The 14,727-nt window shown below is 32.6% G+C and overlaps 1 protein-coding gene across 1 annotated transcript in view; it reads left to right on the forward strand.

Moving 5' to 3' along the window:
- Positions 1–14,727, forward strand: part of LOC111703420 (proliferation marker protein Ki-67) — a 27,707-nt gene continuing 12,980 nt past the window's right edge. The window contains exons 1-19 of the mRNA XM_023475360.1: positions 1–253; positions 4,224–4,325; positions 5,259–5,397; positions 5,870–5,942; positions 6,181–6,259; positions 6,862–6,914; positions 7,208–7,235; positions 7,814–7,882; positions 10,341–10,440; positions 10,883–10,910; positions 11,068–11,149; positions 11,589–11,665; positions 11,877–12,039; positions 12,353–12,419; positions 12,846–12,920; positions 13,139–13,218; positions 13,864–13,904; positions 14,047–14,224; positions 14,620–14,666. Coding sequence (XP_023331128.1) covers positions 179–253; positions 4,224–4,325; positions 5,259–5,397; positions 5,870–5,942; positions 6,181–6,259; positions 6,862–6,914; positions 7,208–7,235; positions 7,814–7,882; positions 10,341–10,440; positions 10,883–10,910; positions 11,068–11,149; positions 11,589–11,665; positions 11,877–12,039; positions 12,353–12,419; positions 12,846–12,920; positions 13,139–13,218; positions 13,864–13,904; positions 14,047–14,224; positions 14,620–14,666 — 1,556 coding nt within the window. The 5' untranslated portion in view covers positions 1–178. The remainder of the gene's footprint in view (positions 254–4,223; positions 4,326–5,258; positions 5,398–5,869; positions 5,943–6,180; positions 6,260–6,861; positions 6,915–7,207; positions 7,236–7,813; positions 7,883–10,340; positions 10,441–10,882; positions 10,911–11,067; positions 11,150–11,588; positions 11,666–11,876; positions 12,040–12,352; positions 12,420–12,845; positions 12,921–13,138; positions 13,219–13,863; positions 13,905–14,046; positions 14,225–14,619; positions 14,667–14,727) is intronic.

Raw genomic sequence — 14,727 nt, forward strand, 5'->3', positions numbered from 1 at the left:
TTTTGCTTTCAGGAGGAACAGATTCAAGGAAAGGGAGCGAGTGCCAGGGAAACATGCAGTACACAATGTTTACATCTGATGAGGGGGTGTAATAGAAACTCAAGTGCAGTGAAATATTTATTAAGTTAAATTGTTTTCTTCAGATTTAATGGTAACGTATATTTAATTCTGGTGGAAAATGTCTTTTCACGGCGCTATCGTGGTTATAAAGAGGTCAGGGGCAGATGGATCAACATTTCCACTAGTCAACGAAGTAAGTATGTAGGAGGAACAGATTCAAGGAAAGGGAGCGAGTGCCAGGGAAGAGAGGGTGTTAAGGTAGATAAAGATTATAAAGATTTATAAAGATTTGCTTTTTGTGTCTGTCTATTTGTTTGTTTTATATATGTGTATATAGAAATATATCTATGTATCTGTAGATATATATAGAACTAGCTGAAGGGCCTGGTGTTGTCGTGGAAAAAAAAATTTTAAAAAAAGGGTTTTAAAAAAAATCGATTTTTTTTAACCTAACACATTGACCGGCCATCCCTGAGTGTCAACAAACAAATTCAGCACAATCGGTCCGGTCATTTTGCCGGCTATAGATAGATAGATAGATAGATATATATATATGAATGTCATTTTTTTATATAGATAGAAAAAAATCATTTAGGGATTGTTCACTAATTTAAAAATTCAACAATTTGTTCTTTTGAACATAATTATGTCCGTCTTACTGAAAAAAAATGTTCCATATGCCAAAATGAGAAAAACAAATCAACCTCGACGTTTGCAGCCTACGACTTTCTTTTTCTCGGGGTTTGGAGGTTGTGGTTGGGGGTTTAGACGATATTTCCGCAGCCACTGTCTGAAGACTTGAATTATTTTTACTCTCAACTTGTGTGATCTGAAAAATGATAATTGAGTATTGTTAAAAATAAATAGTTAAACAAGTTATATCGCACTTTATTAGAGGCCGTTCTTACTTCCTCCATCATCTTCATGTTAATCTGTGATGTTATTTTTTTTTGTTTTTAAACAAATAATTAACTTTCAATTTCTGACTGACGTTTTTCTTTATATTTTATAATCATTGTTTATGATTAGTTCCCCTCAATTATTCTAATTATAAATCAACGCATTCACGCAGTTCTTGATCCATTATTCAGGTCATAAATCCATGATTTTAGGTTTTCCATCCGTTCTACACGTTTGCCATCCATGTTTCCATGTTTTTAGCCCTGACTCAAGTTTATTGTTGTAATATTAGATTTTGACTTATTTCCTAATCTCGATTAAATATTTGCTCTGATTTAGTTAGTTTAGAATGTGAGGAACAAATTTTACAGATAACGGTATAAATTGGTTTACCCGTTTAATCTGCAAGTAATTTCTTTGCAAAAGTTCTTGATGCGCTCATATAAACTGAATCATTAATATTCAAAAAATTTAATATATTATTTAATATTTTTTGTATTAGATCAAAGAACAAAGCTCAAGGTGAAGCAGGTGCTCCGTCAGATGGTTCTGCGGCCGTTGATGATGAAAATCAACAGGTGAAAACTATTAATACAGATTTAAAAACTCATTGAGAAATACCTGTAATAAATATTTAATGCTGAATAAGTTCGTTTTTAGATTTATTTATATGCAAATAATTTATGAATAGGATGAGTTCCATGGGTTTGGCAGAGAAGTTTCGTTGAGGATGAAATTACAGAAGGAGAAGGTTCAAGCGTTGAAGAAATTGCTGGAGGTGAATTTTGTTATTCGAACATTAAAAACCATTAGTAAGAATTTTAAATTTATCAACAAACCATATTTTTGTATTTGAACAATTTTGTTATTTTAAACGTGGGTAAAGTTGTTAGGGAAAGTTGATGGGTAAAGGGAAATGGTTAATAAAATATATTGCATTATTAGGTTAGGTAAAGGTTTTATGCAAAAGAAATGTGAAATGATTTGATGAATCAAGCTTAAACATTTGATCTTTGATCTTTGATCAGTGTACTCCTACGCAATATATATTTGTTTACAATATACAATGTTTACAATGTAATGCATTGAATAAAGAAAATTGGTAAACGTTTTGTTTTTGTTTACATGTTAAATTTATTATTTCTATTTAATGATTTTTTGCTTTTAGGAGGAACAGATTAAAGGAAAGGTAGCGATTGCCAGGGAAGAGAGGGTGTTAAGGTAGATAAAGATTATAAAGATTTATAAAGATTTGCCTTGTCTGTCTGTCTATTTGTTTGTTTTATATATGTGTATATAGAAATATATCTATGTATCTTTAGATATATAATATATATAGAACTAGCTGAAGGGCCCGGCGTTGTCGTGGGAAAAAAATGTTAAAAATTTTTTTTTTTAAAAATTCGAAATTTGTTTTACCTAACACAGTCACCGGCCACCCCTGAGTGTCAACAAACAAATTGAGCACAATCACACAAATTTTACAGATAACGGCATAAATAGGTTTACCTGTTTAATCTGCAAGTTATATACTTTGCAAAGTTATTGATCCGCTCATATAAACTGAATCATTAATATTCAAAAAAATAAATATATTATTTAATATTTTTTGTATTAGATCAAAGAGGAAAGCAGAAGGTGAAGCAGGTGCGGCCGTTGATGATGAAAATACACCAATTTAACACGCAGCATATATCCGCTAGTATTTAACTTCTGTGAAAAACAATAGCATAGTTGTATGCAAGAAAAATGAGTTTTTTAATATATTTACATATTTCCATCTGGTAGTAGTACTCTAGTAGCAGTACTACAGTAGTATTACTCTAGTAGTACTACTCTAGTAATAGTATTAGAGTAGTAGTACTCTACTAGTAGCACTCTAGTAGCAGTACTATAGTAGTAATACTCTAGTTGCAGTACTAGAGTAGTAAGTAGTACTCTAGTAGTATAATTCTATTAATGTTCCTAAACATTTATTTTTTTGTACAATATTTTTCAGAAAAATTTAGGAAGACAGATAATAATCTCCTGAAAATGCTACTGTAGTTAGTTCTATACCTGTTAAGAGCACTACCAAGTACAATACCGCAGAACTAGAAAGTGACAAAGCTAGGCAGTTGATGTGTTATTGTAAACCTCGTGAACCTCCTGGTCACTATTCACAGCATCCACAGTATACAAGCCGGAGGAATACTCAAACATATTCAAGATCAGGAGTTATTTGGTTCTGTAAGGGTTTTATGCCCAAAAAATTTGAAATGATTAAGTGAAACAAGCTTAAACATTTGATCTTTGATCTGTGAGCAGTGTACACCTACGCAATATATATTTGTTTACAATAATTTAATTTAATCATTTGGTTCATATTAAATTTGTGATAAATTCCTAGAGAACGTTTTTGGGATCTTTCGACCATCAATTTTGTACATGAATCTTAATTTAACAGATGGTATAATTGGTCCAGAAATCTTTTTCTAGGACAGACACCCAATTTTGTTCAAAGAGCTCATTTGTTTCGCATGGTCCAATTTGGGCATGTGGCCGCAGCACCCGGCCACATCCTGTTTTAGCCTTAGCACTCAGGAATATTTTTGTGCCTTTAACCGTATATGTAAAGTTTTTCAAATGCAGCAGCTAGTGGCAAAAAGCCCTAACCTTATGTATTTGTATGTATTTGAACAAAGCTGATTTTGTTATTATTGATCTCATAAAACCATATACATAGAGAGTTAATTGCGATAAGTAATTTTTATATTTAAATTCTAACATTCGTGTTTTTCTTTGTATATTTGTACGTTTTAAACCTTCTCTGTATTTATATTTTTGCGTTAATAAAAGTTTGTTTAAGAAGTCTTAATACTAGGCCCAGAAATTGTATTTACCTAACCCTGAACAAAACAAAGTAAATATCATTATTTTGTTGAAAAATGTTGCTCATTTTTAAATTGATGGGGGGGGGGGGGCCAAAAAGCGTTCTCTATGACAGACCCTGGTATTCGAAACAACGAAATTTTAACTATTTTGCGTTAAGTCGATTCATGATGGAGAAAGATGAGTTTTATTTTGACTCCCCTGGTCCTCTCCCCTCCTTTTATTTCTGTATACTTACAACCATTATTGTTAATGTTTAATTGGCATTTAAGTTTCGTTATTCCAGAGTTGGGGTAAAGGGTTTTTTAGTTTATCAGAATATTTTAGATTTATTGGTTGTAAATTGTAGTATTAGCAATTTTATGTAGTGAGTTTAATTTTCCAATGTCAAGGAGTGTGTACTGGGTCGAGGTGAGGGATGTGATATTAGAATACAGATCCCTACTGTCAGCAAGGAGCATGCAAAGATCGCGGTTGATCTTCAATCTGGAAAGGTGAGTACAGCAAGCTTGATTGTCATTGTGAAAAGCAGTGCTTAGGATCCATTTAATTTTGATCCGGATCCTGGATCCGCACTGTATAAAAATCCAGGTTATTTCTTAAAGATTTACTGCATTATTTCAAAAAATATAATTTTCAAATTTTTTGTATTATTTTTTTGCTTATTTTTTCCTAAAATATGATGCGCCATATTTTTGAATCCGCATATTTTTGCGGATTCCCGGATCCAGGAAGCCAAAATCTTGCTGATCCAACAGATCCGGATCCTAAGCACTGGCCGGAAAAAAGGAATTGTCTGATTCACAACGATTCTCTTAAATATATAGATTGTGAGGCTTTACTTGTTATTCGATCTAAATCCACTTTGTAGCGAATAAATCCTAAATATGTCAAATGAAAATAGATACTCCTCAATATTGGTTTGGATAATAGACCATTTGCCTAATTGAAAAATAGTCTAAAATGCATTGAAGCAGTGCTTAGGATACATTTAGTTTTGATGCGGATCCTGGATCCGCACTAGTTATGAATGGATCAGGTCATTTCTCAAAGATTTACTGAATTATTTAATCATGCAGAATTTTCAAATATTTTTCGCTTATTCTTATTCTAAAAATTGATGAACCATTCAGAAATTAGGAAATTTTTATAATCTCTCTTTTTTCAATAGGTTAGGTTTTTTAGAGTAAAAAAGTTTTTATGTGGAGTTTTTGGTTGATATTTTACCCCTTGGATCCGGATCCGTGGATCCTGTTTTTTTTGCTGATTTGGATCCGGTACGGATCCACGAAGCCAAAATCTTGCGAAGCCGGATCTTAAGCACTGGATTGAAAAATTCTCCAAACCTTTGAAAATAAATGAATGAAAGTTTTCCTGTTCAGTTTGATTAATTAAGATTTGTTTTCTCATCTTGCGAACAATTCTAGGTATATTTGTATGCGTTAAGTAAGACAAACCAGACCAAGCTGAACTCCAAGAGTATCCAAAATGGAGTTCAAACAAGGCTTATGCATGATGACGTTTTCACTATTGGAGACAGACACTTCAGATGGGAATACCCAGGAGGTAAACAAACATTAATACCAACATATGTAAATAATAGTATTAAAGAATTTATTAAAATATAAGTATTCTCCTCACATATTTTATTTTCTTTGGCTAGAATCAAGAGTAAAAATAGCTTTATGAAATGCTCTGTTTATTTTTTAAACTGAATCAAACGATGGGAAAAACATATTCCACCTTTTAACGGGAGAAATTGTTGTGATACATCTTAGTTAGCTTAAACGGTTGTAGGCGATTATATCAAGCTTTTAAGAATCATTAATTCACAAAAACATAAGAACAAAGAGAAGCTGACAATTGACAAATCTCCTCTTTTAATTACTTGTAATTGTTTTTATTGTATTGATATTATCGCCTACCACCGAAGGATTTACTGATTTAACAAAATATATATTAACTTAAGAACTAGGATGATATTATTTATGATAAAATTAATTAAATGTGAATATTTAAGAAACTATCCTTATGCTAGAGGTCCGTGTACCTGAAAATGTACAGGAGAACAGGGAACCAGAGAACCAAGGAATCAATGTTCTAACTCCGAGGTAGTATATCTGAACCTATCTCTAATGTAACACACAATTTCCAAAATGTTGAGATACATAATTGAATTTTTCATTCTAAAATATTCATCCTTCATACAATTATTTCGGCCACTTAAAACAGCTGAACCGATCCGGCCCAAATTTTTTGCGGGGGCGAATTTAATAAAAAAATTGTGAATTTTCTAAATTTTATAGAAATTGAATTTTTTAAATTTTGATCATTCATAACCCTTACCAGGGGTCATAAGAGGTTTGGTCCATATGTTTCTCCGGAGTATTTTGATAAAGCGCTTCCTCCTTCTACTCCTGTCAGAAAGGTATATACTTTATACTACAGTGGTATGCCATTATATCTAAAAAATGAAGACGAATTTCGATTTTGATTGAAATCAAGCTGTGAACAGGATGGATACACATTTCACATAAACATAAAAGTCAAGAAAAGCTATCAATTTAAAAAGCTTCTCTTTGAATACTTGTAAACTTGTAATTTGAAAAAATCTTGGTAACAATCAAAACTTACAGAAAGAAGTCGTCTTCATTGTATTGTTATAATCACCTACCACTCTAATACAAAGAACATGTGTTTTAAAAAATCAGAAGAACCAAAATCCGGGTTTTTATTACTGAAATGGGAAATAATTTATGTTAAATTAAAAAGCTTCTGGAGTGTGACGATCTTTCCCATTTTGTTTGTCCTTCCAATATAAAATAGTTATTTTTTCTTTTTTTCTTCCCTCGGTAAAATATTCCCCTGTAGTTCTTGTTTCCAGGCATACGAACATGAGATTTTTAAAACAAATCTTTCTTTTTCATGAAAATTATAATCGGATTTATTGTTCCTACACTCGTGTTTATTTCTTTCAAAATAAAATACTGCGAAATCTAACGTGGGATTAAAATATTAATTTATTTGTAGGGAGCTGTTCCACCTACGGAGACACCCAAGGCTAAACTTGCTGAATCTGCCAGGAAATTGTTCATTAATTTATCTAATTGTTAAAATAATGTTTTATTAGAAATTAGCTAGAGTACTTGGCGTTGCCCAGGTTTATATTATTGATATAGTCAAAGTTACTCCCGCCGTTAACTCACGCATGGTATTAAATTATGATTTAGTGATTAGTACCCGTCGGCGCCCGTGTAATTTCAAAAATTACAATTTTTTAGTTTGTCAATAAGTGTAATTAATATAAGCCTACATAAAAAAGAAAAGATTAGTTTAATGTTGTTGCTGTAGAGATTATTGAATAATTATTATACAGGAAGTGTGTAGCTGCTCTGCCAAGACAGGTAGAATAGATTCTCTTTTCAAGGGGTTCAACAGAATATTGTTTATTTCTTAAAGTGTCTGTCAAAGTATTATCAAGTGAACCCATTTAAATGTCCAAATGATAACGGTTCTCTTAATACCTTTATTTAAGAAACAATTATCGTCTTTTATTATAGTGTTGAATTTGCTTTTTGATTCTAAATCCTCACGTCATTTATAAATAGAAACCACGGTTGTAAACTATTATTTTTTACAGATAGGGTCTCTTTAGATTACGGTGACAGTCCTTTTTTCCTTTAGGGTCAAGTAGTTTCCACTTTTTTATGCAGTTCTAATTACAATTCAAAGTTTTGTGAAAATTTGTGCGATAGTAATTTATAAAGGATAACAAACAAATGAGATGATAATATTAAGTCTTTCACAGAGGGTACTTGTTGTGGGGCTTATCAGAAACAAATCATTTGGATTAAGAAAAAGGGAAGAATAAAAATGACATGGATTTTTATAAAATATGTTGTGGAAAATGATTCAATGTCTTTTCTGAATATATTTTGCATATGAAAATAATTTTAGTTCTATATTAAAATGTTTATTCTAGGACTCCATAGAGGAGGAAAGCCTCAAGGGTGTTTTAAGGAGGAAAGAAAATGATGATCCTTTAATAAAGGTAAATACTAAATACTGTTTCATTAATAGTAGGATAGTGTTTATCTGCCAGTGACGCCTTCCCAACCGTAATGGTGGTGCGGTTAGATAAGAGCTTAACCTTGACTCCTTCGGGATAATACTTACTTGGGAATACTTGTATATTTGTCATCAGAGTTCCAGATAGGAGCATAGAGATGACGTCTTTATGTATCCAGCATTTTACTCATAGGTTTCTCATTCCTGCTGTTCCGGTATTTTATCATATAATAGATTGAAGACCAAGCTCTTTTAACCTATCCTCATACTCCTTGCTTTGCAGACCTGAGATCATTGTTACAGCTTTCATTTGTACTTTTTCCAGAACCAATTTGTCCCCCTCTTGCCAGGGACACCAGACAGGTACAGAAAATTCTAGGTGTGGGCGCACAAATTGTTTATAAAGATTCAAAAACACTCTCTTATCTCTGTAGTGAAACGATCTTGAGACTTGACTGAGAACAAATTTAGCTTTTCCAGCAGCTGCTTCACATTGAAGTCCAGGTTTGAGGTTGTTGGCTAGCTTTATACCTACATCTGTTTCTTCTTCTACTGATTTAATATCAACTCCATTCATGCTATATTTATACTTCTGATTGTGTTTGCCCAGGTGCATGACTTTACACTTATTTATGTTAAACTGCATGTCCCACTCCTCAGCCCACTTCACCAGTTTATCTAGGGATTGTTGGAGGTTCATTCTATCTTGATCATCTTTAATTTTGTTAGCTGCCTTAGTATCATCTGCAAATTTTTTAGTGGTTGTTATGTTGATTGCACATTTATCCACATCATTTATATAAACAATAATACCAAGGAGACCCAACACACTTCCTTGGGGAACCCCAGATTCTACTAATGTCCAGCCAGAAGATTTTCCATTTATTACCACTCTCTGCCGTCTTCCACTGAGCCAGGCCTCAATCCACTTCAACACACATCCACTTATTCCATGAGATTTCAATTTTAGAATAAGTTTTTGATGAGAAACCTTATCAAAGGCTTTGCTGAAGTCTATGTAAACAAGATCAACAGCATCACCTTGATCTACTGCTTCAGTTACAATCTCCATAAACTCAAGTAAGTTTGTTTGACAGGAGCAGTGTTTTACAAAACCATGCTGTGAGGGTTTGATTAGTTTATTTTGATCTAGGTGCTCTGTGATTTTATCTCTGATGATAGATTCCAACAATTTGCAAACAATACTTGTCAGAGACACTGGTCTATAATTTCCAGGATCACCTTTTGCTCCTTTTTTAAAGATTGGTGATACATGTGCATCCCTCCAGTCTTGTGGGACTTCTCCAGTCTCCATTGATCTTTGAAAGATAATCTGCAAGGGGGTAAGAAGTGATGTTTTTAATCTTTTTAATATTGTGACTGTAATGTTGTCTGGTCCAGGTGCTATTCCAGGTTTCAATTGGTCAATTTTTTTAGAAATATCTTCTTTCATTATTTCAATTCAATGTGCTCTAGATCCTCTTCAACAGGAAGCTTCTCAAGTTCAGGTACTGCTCCATCCCCCCTCGAAAACACACTACTAAAAAATGTGTTGAGAATGGTTGCCATCTTTGAGCAGTCTGTAATTGTTTCACCTTCTTCTTTCAATGGTCCAATAGTAGATTTATTTGACAATTTACTTCTGATATAAGAATTAAATCTTTTATTATCACCTTTTGATCTTGATATTTTCTTTTCTAGGTTTCTCTTTGCCGCTCTTATATCCTTCTGTAACTGCTTCTCAATCTTTTTGTATGCAACCAGTTCACTGTGTTCTTTAGTTTCTTTGTATCTTCTGTAGATTCTTCTCTTCTTCCCATTTATCGTCTTTCATAACTTAATTTTAAATTTCTAGTTCACCGCGGCATGTTCTCATAAGCGCGCCTTTAAGTTTTCGGCGCAATTGTTGGCAGCTTTGCGCTGTAAAAATCTTTAATAAAACGCACCAGTGTAATCCGAATTTTCTGAAAATTTATTTAAAATCTCGAATAGTAATAGTAGGGTCCTTATTTCGTCTCTTCACTGATTGAATTTATACATGTAATTTAAAATTAGAGAAAATTCCCAATACATTGCAAGTAATTCAATAAGATGACATTTGGGGTCTGGGGTCTGTCCTAGTATACGATTTTTGGACCCCGCCCCCGCCCCCCCCCCTCCTATCAATTCTGTACATGACCATTTATTTTTCAGCAATTTTATTATTATTTATTTTTTTTGTTATTTAGGGTTAGGTTAGGTTAAGACACTTTCTGGGCCGAGCGCTGCGGCTAGGATGGGCTAGGGGGCCGAGCGCTGCGGCCACGGGTTAGGTTAAGTTAAGACACTTCCTGTTAGACCCATGTACAAAATTGATAGGAGGGGGGCCAAAAGTCGTTCTCAAGGAGTATACCTAGAGGCCAATTCTGGCTTTGTATTTCAATGAGTTCTGTTAGTTTCAGATAAGTACTAAACAAGAGACAGACAACATGGACGTATCCGAGTTCTTGAGGAACTGCGCTGGTTCCTCTTCATCAATATCATCCTCGGACACTGAGAAAGGTAAACCAAAATAGTCAAATTCTAGGTCATGCACAAAATTGATTTAACCAAGATTTGCTCATAGAAAACCCAATTTACTTTGAATTTAGAATCTCATTCCCATAAAAAGTCGGAAGTCAAATATTTAAAATATTTTTTTTTAATATTTAGACTCCGTTTTTCTTTATTGTTATAGGCCCCACATTTTTGAGGCAACTTAAGGTTATTGGATGGTCAAAATTGCAAAAATTTGACTCCAGAATATTTTGATTTCCGATTTTATAATCCACAAAATAAATGTTCGCAAAATGTTTTTTTTTGTTTCATCGAAGAGAAGATGCTCACAAAAGTTATAATAGAAGATGGACGTGAAGCGCCTTGAAAGCTTAGTAATATAGTTCTTAACTTTTTTACTTCGCAGAAATGATAAATCATGCAATTAATATTCATTTTATTTTTTTAGAGATATTGGTAGAGAAGCAGAAATCCAGGTACAACCTTTATCAGATTTTTAAAAACTGTTATTCAATCAATTTGATATGCTTTCAGCTTAAGAAGAATAATGTCAGATTTGTATTCATCCAGAGAGTTTTTGAATAGTTGTCTGCACTATAAACTGGAAATTATTATTTATATAATTTGATTTAGGAGAGAGAAACTGGAGGAGTTTAGGCAGAAGAAGAAGCAGGAATTAGAAATGAAGAAGAAAACAGCCAAGCCTGCATTTAAGGTTAAATTTTAATAAAAACTGAAAGTTAAAAATTAATTAAAATAAAGTGTTATATTTTGGGTCGACATAATTAGCAGTTTCTTTAGATTAACTAAAACTTCACTCAATTGTATAAATGAAAACATTTAAAATTATCATAAAAAAGAGAGAATTAACTTCAAACTAGTGGTGTATACTTTATCGAAAATCATTTTTCTTCCAAAGTTATTTGTAATTAAAAAAATTAAGGTTTTCTTTGTTGAACTCGGGGAAATACATGATTTTTAGGGGAAAATATATTAATTTTTCGGTATCTAAAGGATTGAACAAAATTGCCTATTGATTCCTCTTGCTCTCATCCCCATGGGGGGGGGGGTAATTCTGAAAAACATACATCCCTGCTTCAAACCTGAATGAAAACATAACTTCACTTTACGGTTAGTTATGGTATTATATTCAGGCTGGCGTAGTGCACCATCCTCTAGCACCCTTCGGAGCCGGTGCACATAAACCTCTTAACATCACACTAAATAACAGGTATAGGGAAACATTGTTTTTAAATAGAGGGTTCCAGTCGTGAACATATTGCATTGCATTGCATTGCATTGCATGCTCCTAATCGCTTATTCATAAACCATTGTACAATCCTTAGCTGAATCATAGTTTGCCAGCGGAAAAACTGATGTCATTGGACCGTTTGTTGGGTTGGAAATATCAAAGGTTTCTGAGTTAGCATCTTTTCATTTAGAACGAAAGCTGGTAATTCGACTATGTCCTCATATACTTCGAAAATGTCAACAGTTTCTAGTCGGACCAGTCGAACGACTAGATTGACAACACGAAGTAAGCTAGGAGGCCCTACACGAGATACTGGTAGAAAGGCAACTAAACATAAGAACATTTTGCCTCAGGTTTGACATGTCTTTATTTCTCAATTTTTTGCAATTTTTAACTTACCAGAGCAAAGGTTACTAACAAATATATTTTTTTTGTTTCTTGTACATCAAGACTGATTTTAGATCTATATATATTCTTGAATACGTAAAATTATTTGTATGAGGTGATATTTTGATAAAATAAAATGATAAGCCAGGAGCTGCCGACCATAGCAGTGTCGAATGGGATGTTTTGTTTTATCTAATCCTGTCATTTTAGGATTTTGTCCTATTAACTATACGTTTTAAGTTAAAGTGTTTTTTAATGTTAATAAAAAATGAAATTTAGGAACTGCCCTCAATTAATCTTCATCCTGCTAGCAACGGTTCATCTGCCAGTAGTAAGAGTTCTAAAGGTATATTAAGATATGTATTCCATATCTTTTCATTGTAGTTTATATAATATCGATCTAGATTGGATTAACAATATAAATAAAAATTTCCTTTTAACTAATAGTTACATTAACAAATAAGAAAATTCCCTTTTTAAACCTTAAAGTCTACATGTCCTATATTATTTTTGTCAGAAAAAAGACTCAGATCGGAAATTTTTTGCTAATCTCTAATGTAAAAATCTACGAGTTCTTCCTGCTTTTAGTTCGCAAAAATACTTCAGTTAAAGATAAAATTTCTAAAAATTATACCCCCTCTAAATCATGTTTAAAGAAAGAAGTAACAATACGAAAAAAACTAAGAATAGTAAATTCTATGTTAATTTTTTCCTTTAAAATAATTTTTAAAAATTTACTAACTGTCACTCTCATTATTTCTGTTATTTTTAGGTTCTGTTGGTTCTTTCGCACCGGATAATTTTCAATTCAAGCCAATGCATATACCCAATATGTCGACTCCATTAGGTGAGAATAATTATGAACTCAAAATCTTTAAAGATAAAAAGCTATCAATTAGAGAGCATTATAATTAAAGTTAAAATTTTCGATGTAACATTTCAGACGGCCCCATAAAGTTTTGGTCGCGAGGCCATTTTTGGGCAAACCTGTGATGCTTCTTCAGCCGTATGCGTTTTATTGTTATCATTCTGAACATTAAGAATTATTTAAATGTTAATTTTTAGATTTAAATCGCGGAGATAAGATTCCAAAACTTAACTTCCCTAGTATTCCTGAGCTAAACATGAATATGGAGAGCAGTGAGGTAAAAAACTAATGATTTAGAAAAAATGGAAACTATGTGTTGGATTTTAATAATCTGAGTCTAAAACTAAAGAATGTGCGAATTTTAAGTTCGAGGTTAAAAGTTCTGTAAAATAATGAATAGCTACTTAAATATTAAACTTTCTCAATTTTAAATTTGAATTTCCCGGGAAAATCTGAACCAATCAGAGAAAAGGATTTACGGAGAATATTACATAACCATCGCTAATCAGCTGTTCTTACGTAAACGAAAACAAAACATACAACCGTTTTTTGGGTTTACATCCAAAAATTAATTTATCTAAAACGTGAAGTTTCTTTAACAAGGTTTTCACTTTTAAATGTATCGTAAAGTTGAATGCCGCTTTCTCAGCTGCAGCTGAATGATGATTGAATAATAGACAAATAGGGAAAATGCAGGATTTCAAGATAATTTAAACCTCTGTTTAAATTTTAACTCGTCGATTTCGGCGAGTTAAATATTTAACCACAGGGTTAAATATTTAACCTCACGGTTAAAGTTCAGGTTCAAATTAAGTCAGAAGTGGCATTTAACCATGAACTTAAAATTTAAGTCAAAACTTTTCGTTCTTTAGTTATAGACTCAGAAAGAATATCTTTTGGGAAAAAATGGTTTGTATTTCAGTGTTCAGACAATGTTTTCTCCGAGAGTACCCCAGACAAGAGGTAAAACAAACTTATTCAGTTTAATTATCCTTGAATTTTTAATACTTTGGGAACTATTGTTGGTTAACCATATTTGAAAAGTTGTATGCAATGTTTTTTTTCACACTTAGTTCATATATATCAATTACCGGCCAACATTTAGGAAAAGTGGCAAAAGATCGACAAAACCCTCCTTGGAGAAGTCCCAACCTGGTAGAGAGGAGACGAACATTCGTAAACTCTCATTCGGATCCCGGGATATATCTGCCAACAATAGTTTAACAGCTGAACCAGTAGTTTCCAGTTTAAACCTTCTCTCCAGTGAAACTGAAGTAACTGAGGTAAATAAACTGTTCACAACATTCAAATCAGAACCAAGATATTAAAATGAAACCATGATATTAAAAATGAATTACCATTTATTTGTTTACACCAAAATATAATGTGCTGCAGTTTCTGGGAGGAATTCAAACAAAGATTAGACTGAGCCGTACAGTGTTAGTTTACATATTCATTTCAGAAAATGTCGTATTTTTAATTAGTAATAAAAATCTTCGAGATATCCTTGGTTATGGCTGAAAATACAATAATATTGAGTACAGTTGATAAGAGATAGGTTAGACTTCTTAACATTTCCGATTAAATGAATAAGAAGTCGAACTTTGAACATCCCTTTTTGTTTAGAACCATAAAACAACACTTTGGATTTCTCATGCAATAAAGATTCATGTTTCAGGTTGTCGCTAAAACCCCTGACAGAGGTCGAGGAAGAACCAGATCAAGGAATCCTTGAACGTTTTTATTTCTTTTTATCATGGCTTCAAAGTTAAAAATTCCAAGATCT

The sequence above is a fragment of the Eurytemora carolleeae genome, unplaced genomic scaffold (genome assembly GCF_000591075.1).
Source record: "Eurytemora carolleeae unplaced genomic scaffold, Eaff_2.0 scaffold511, whole genome shotgun sequence".
NCBI lineage: Eukaryota > Metazoa > Arthropoda > Copepoda > Calanoida > Temoridae > Eurytemora > Eurytemora carolleeae.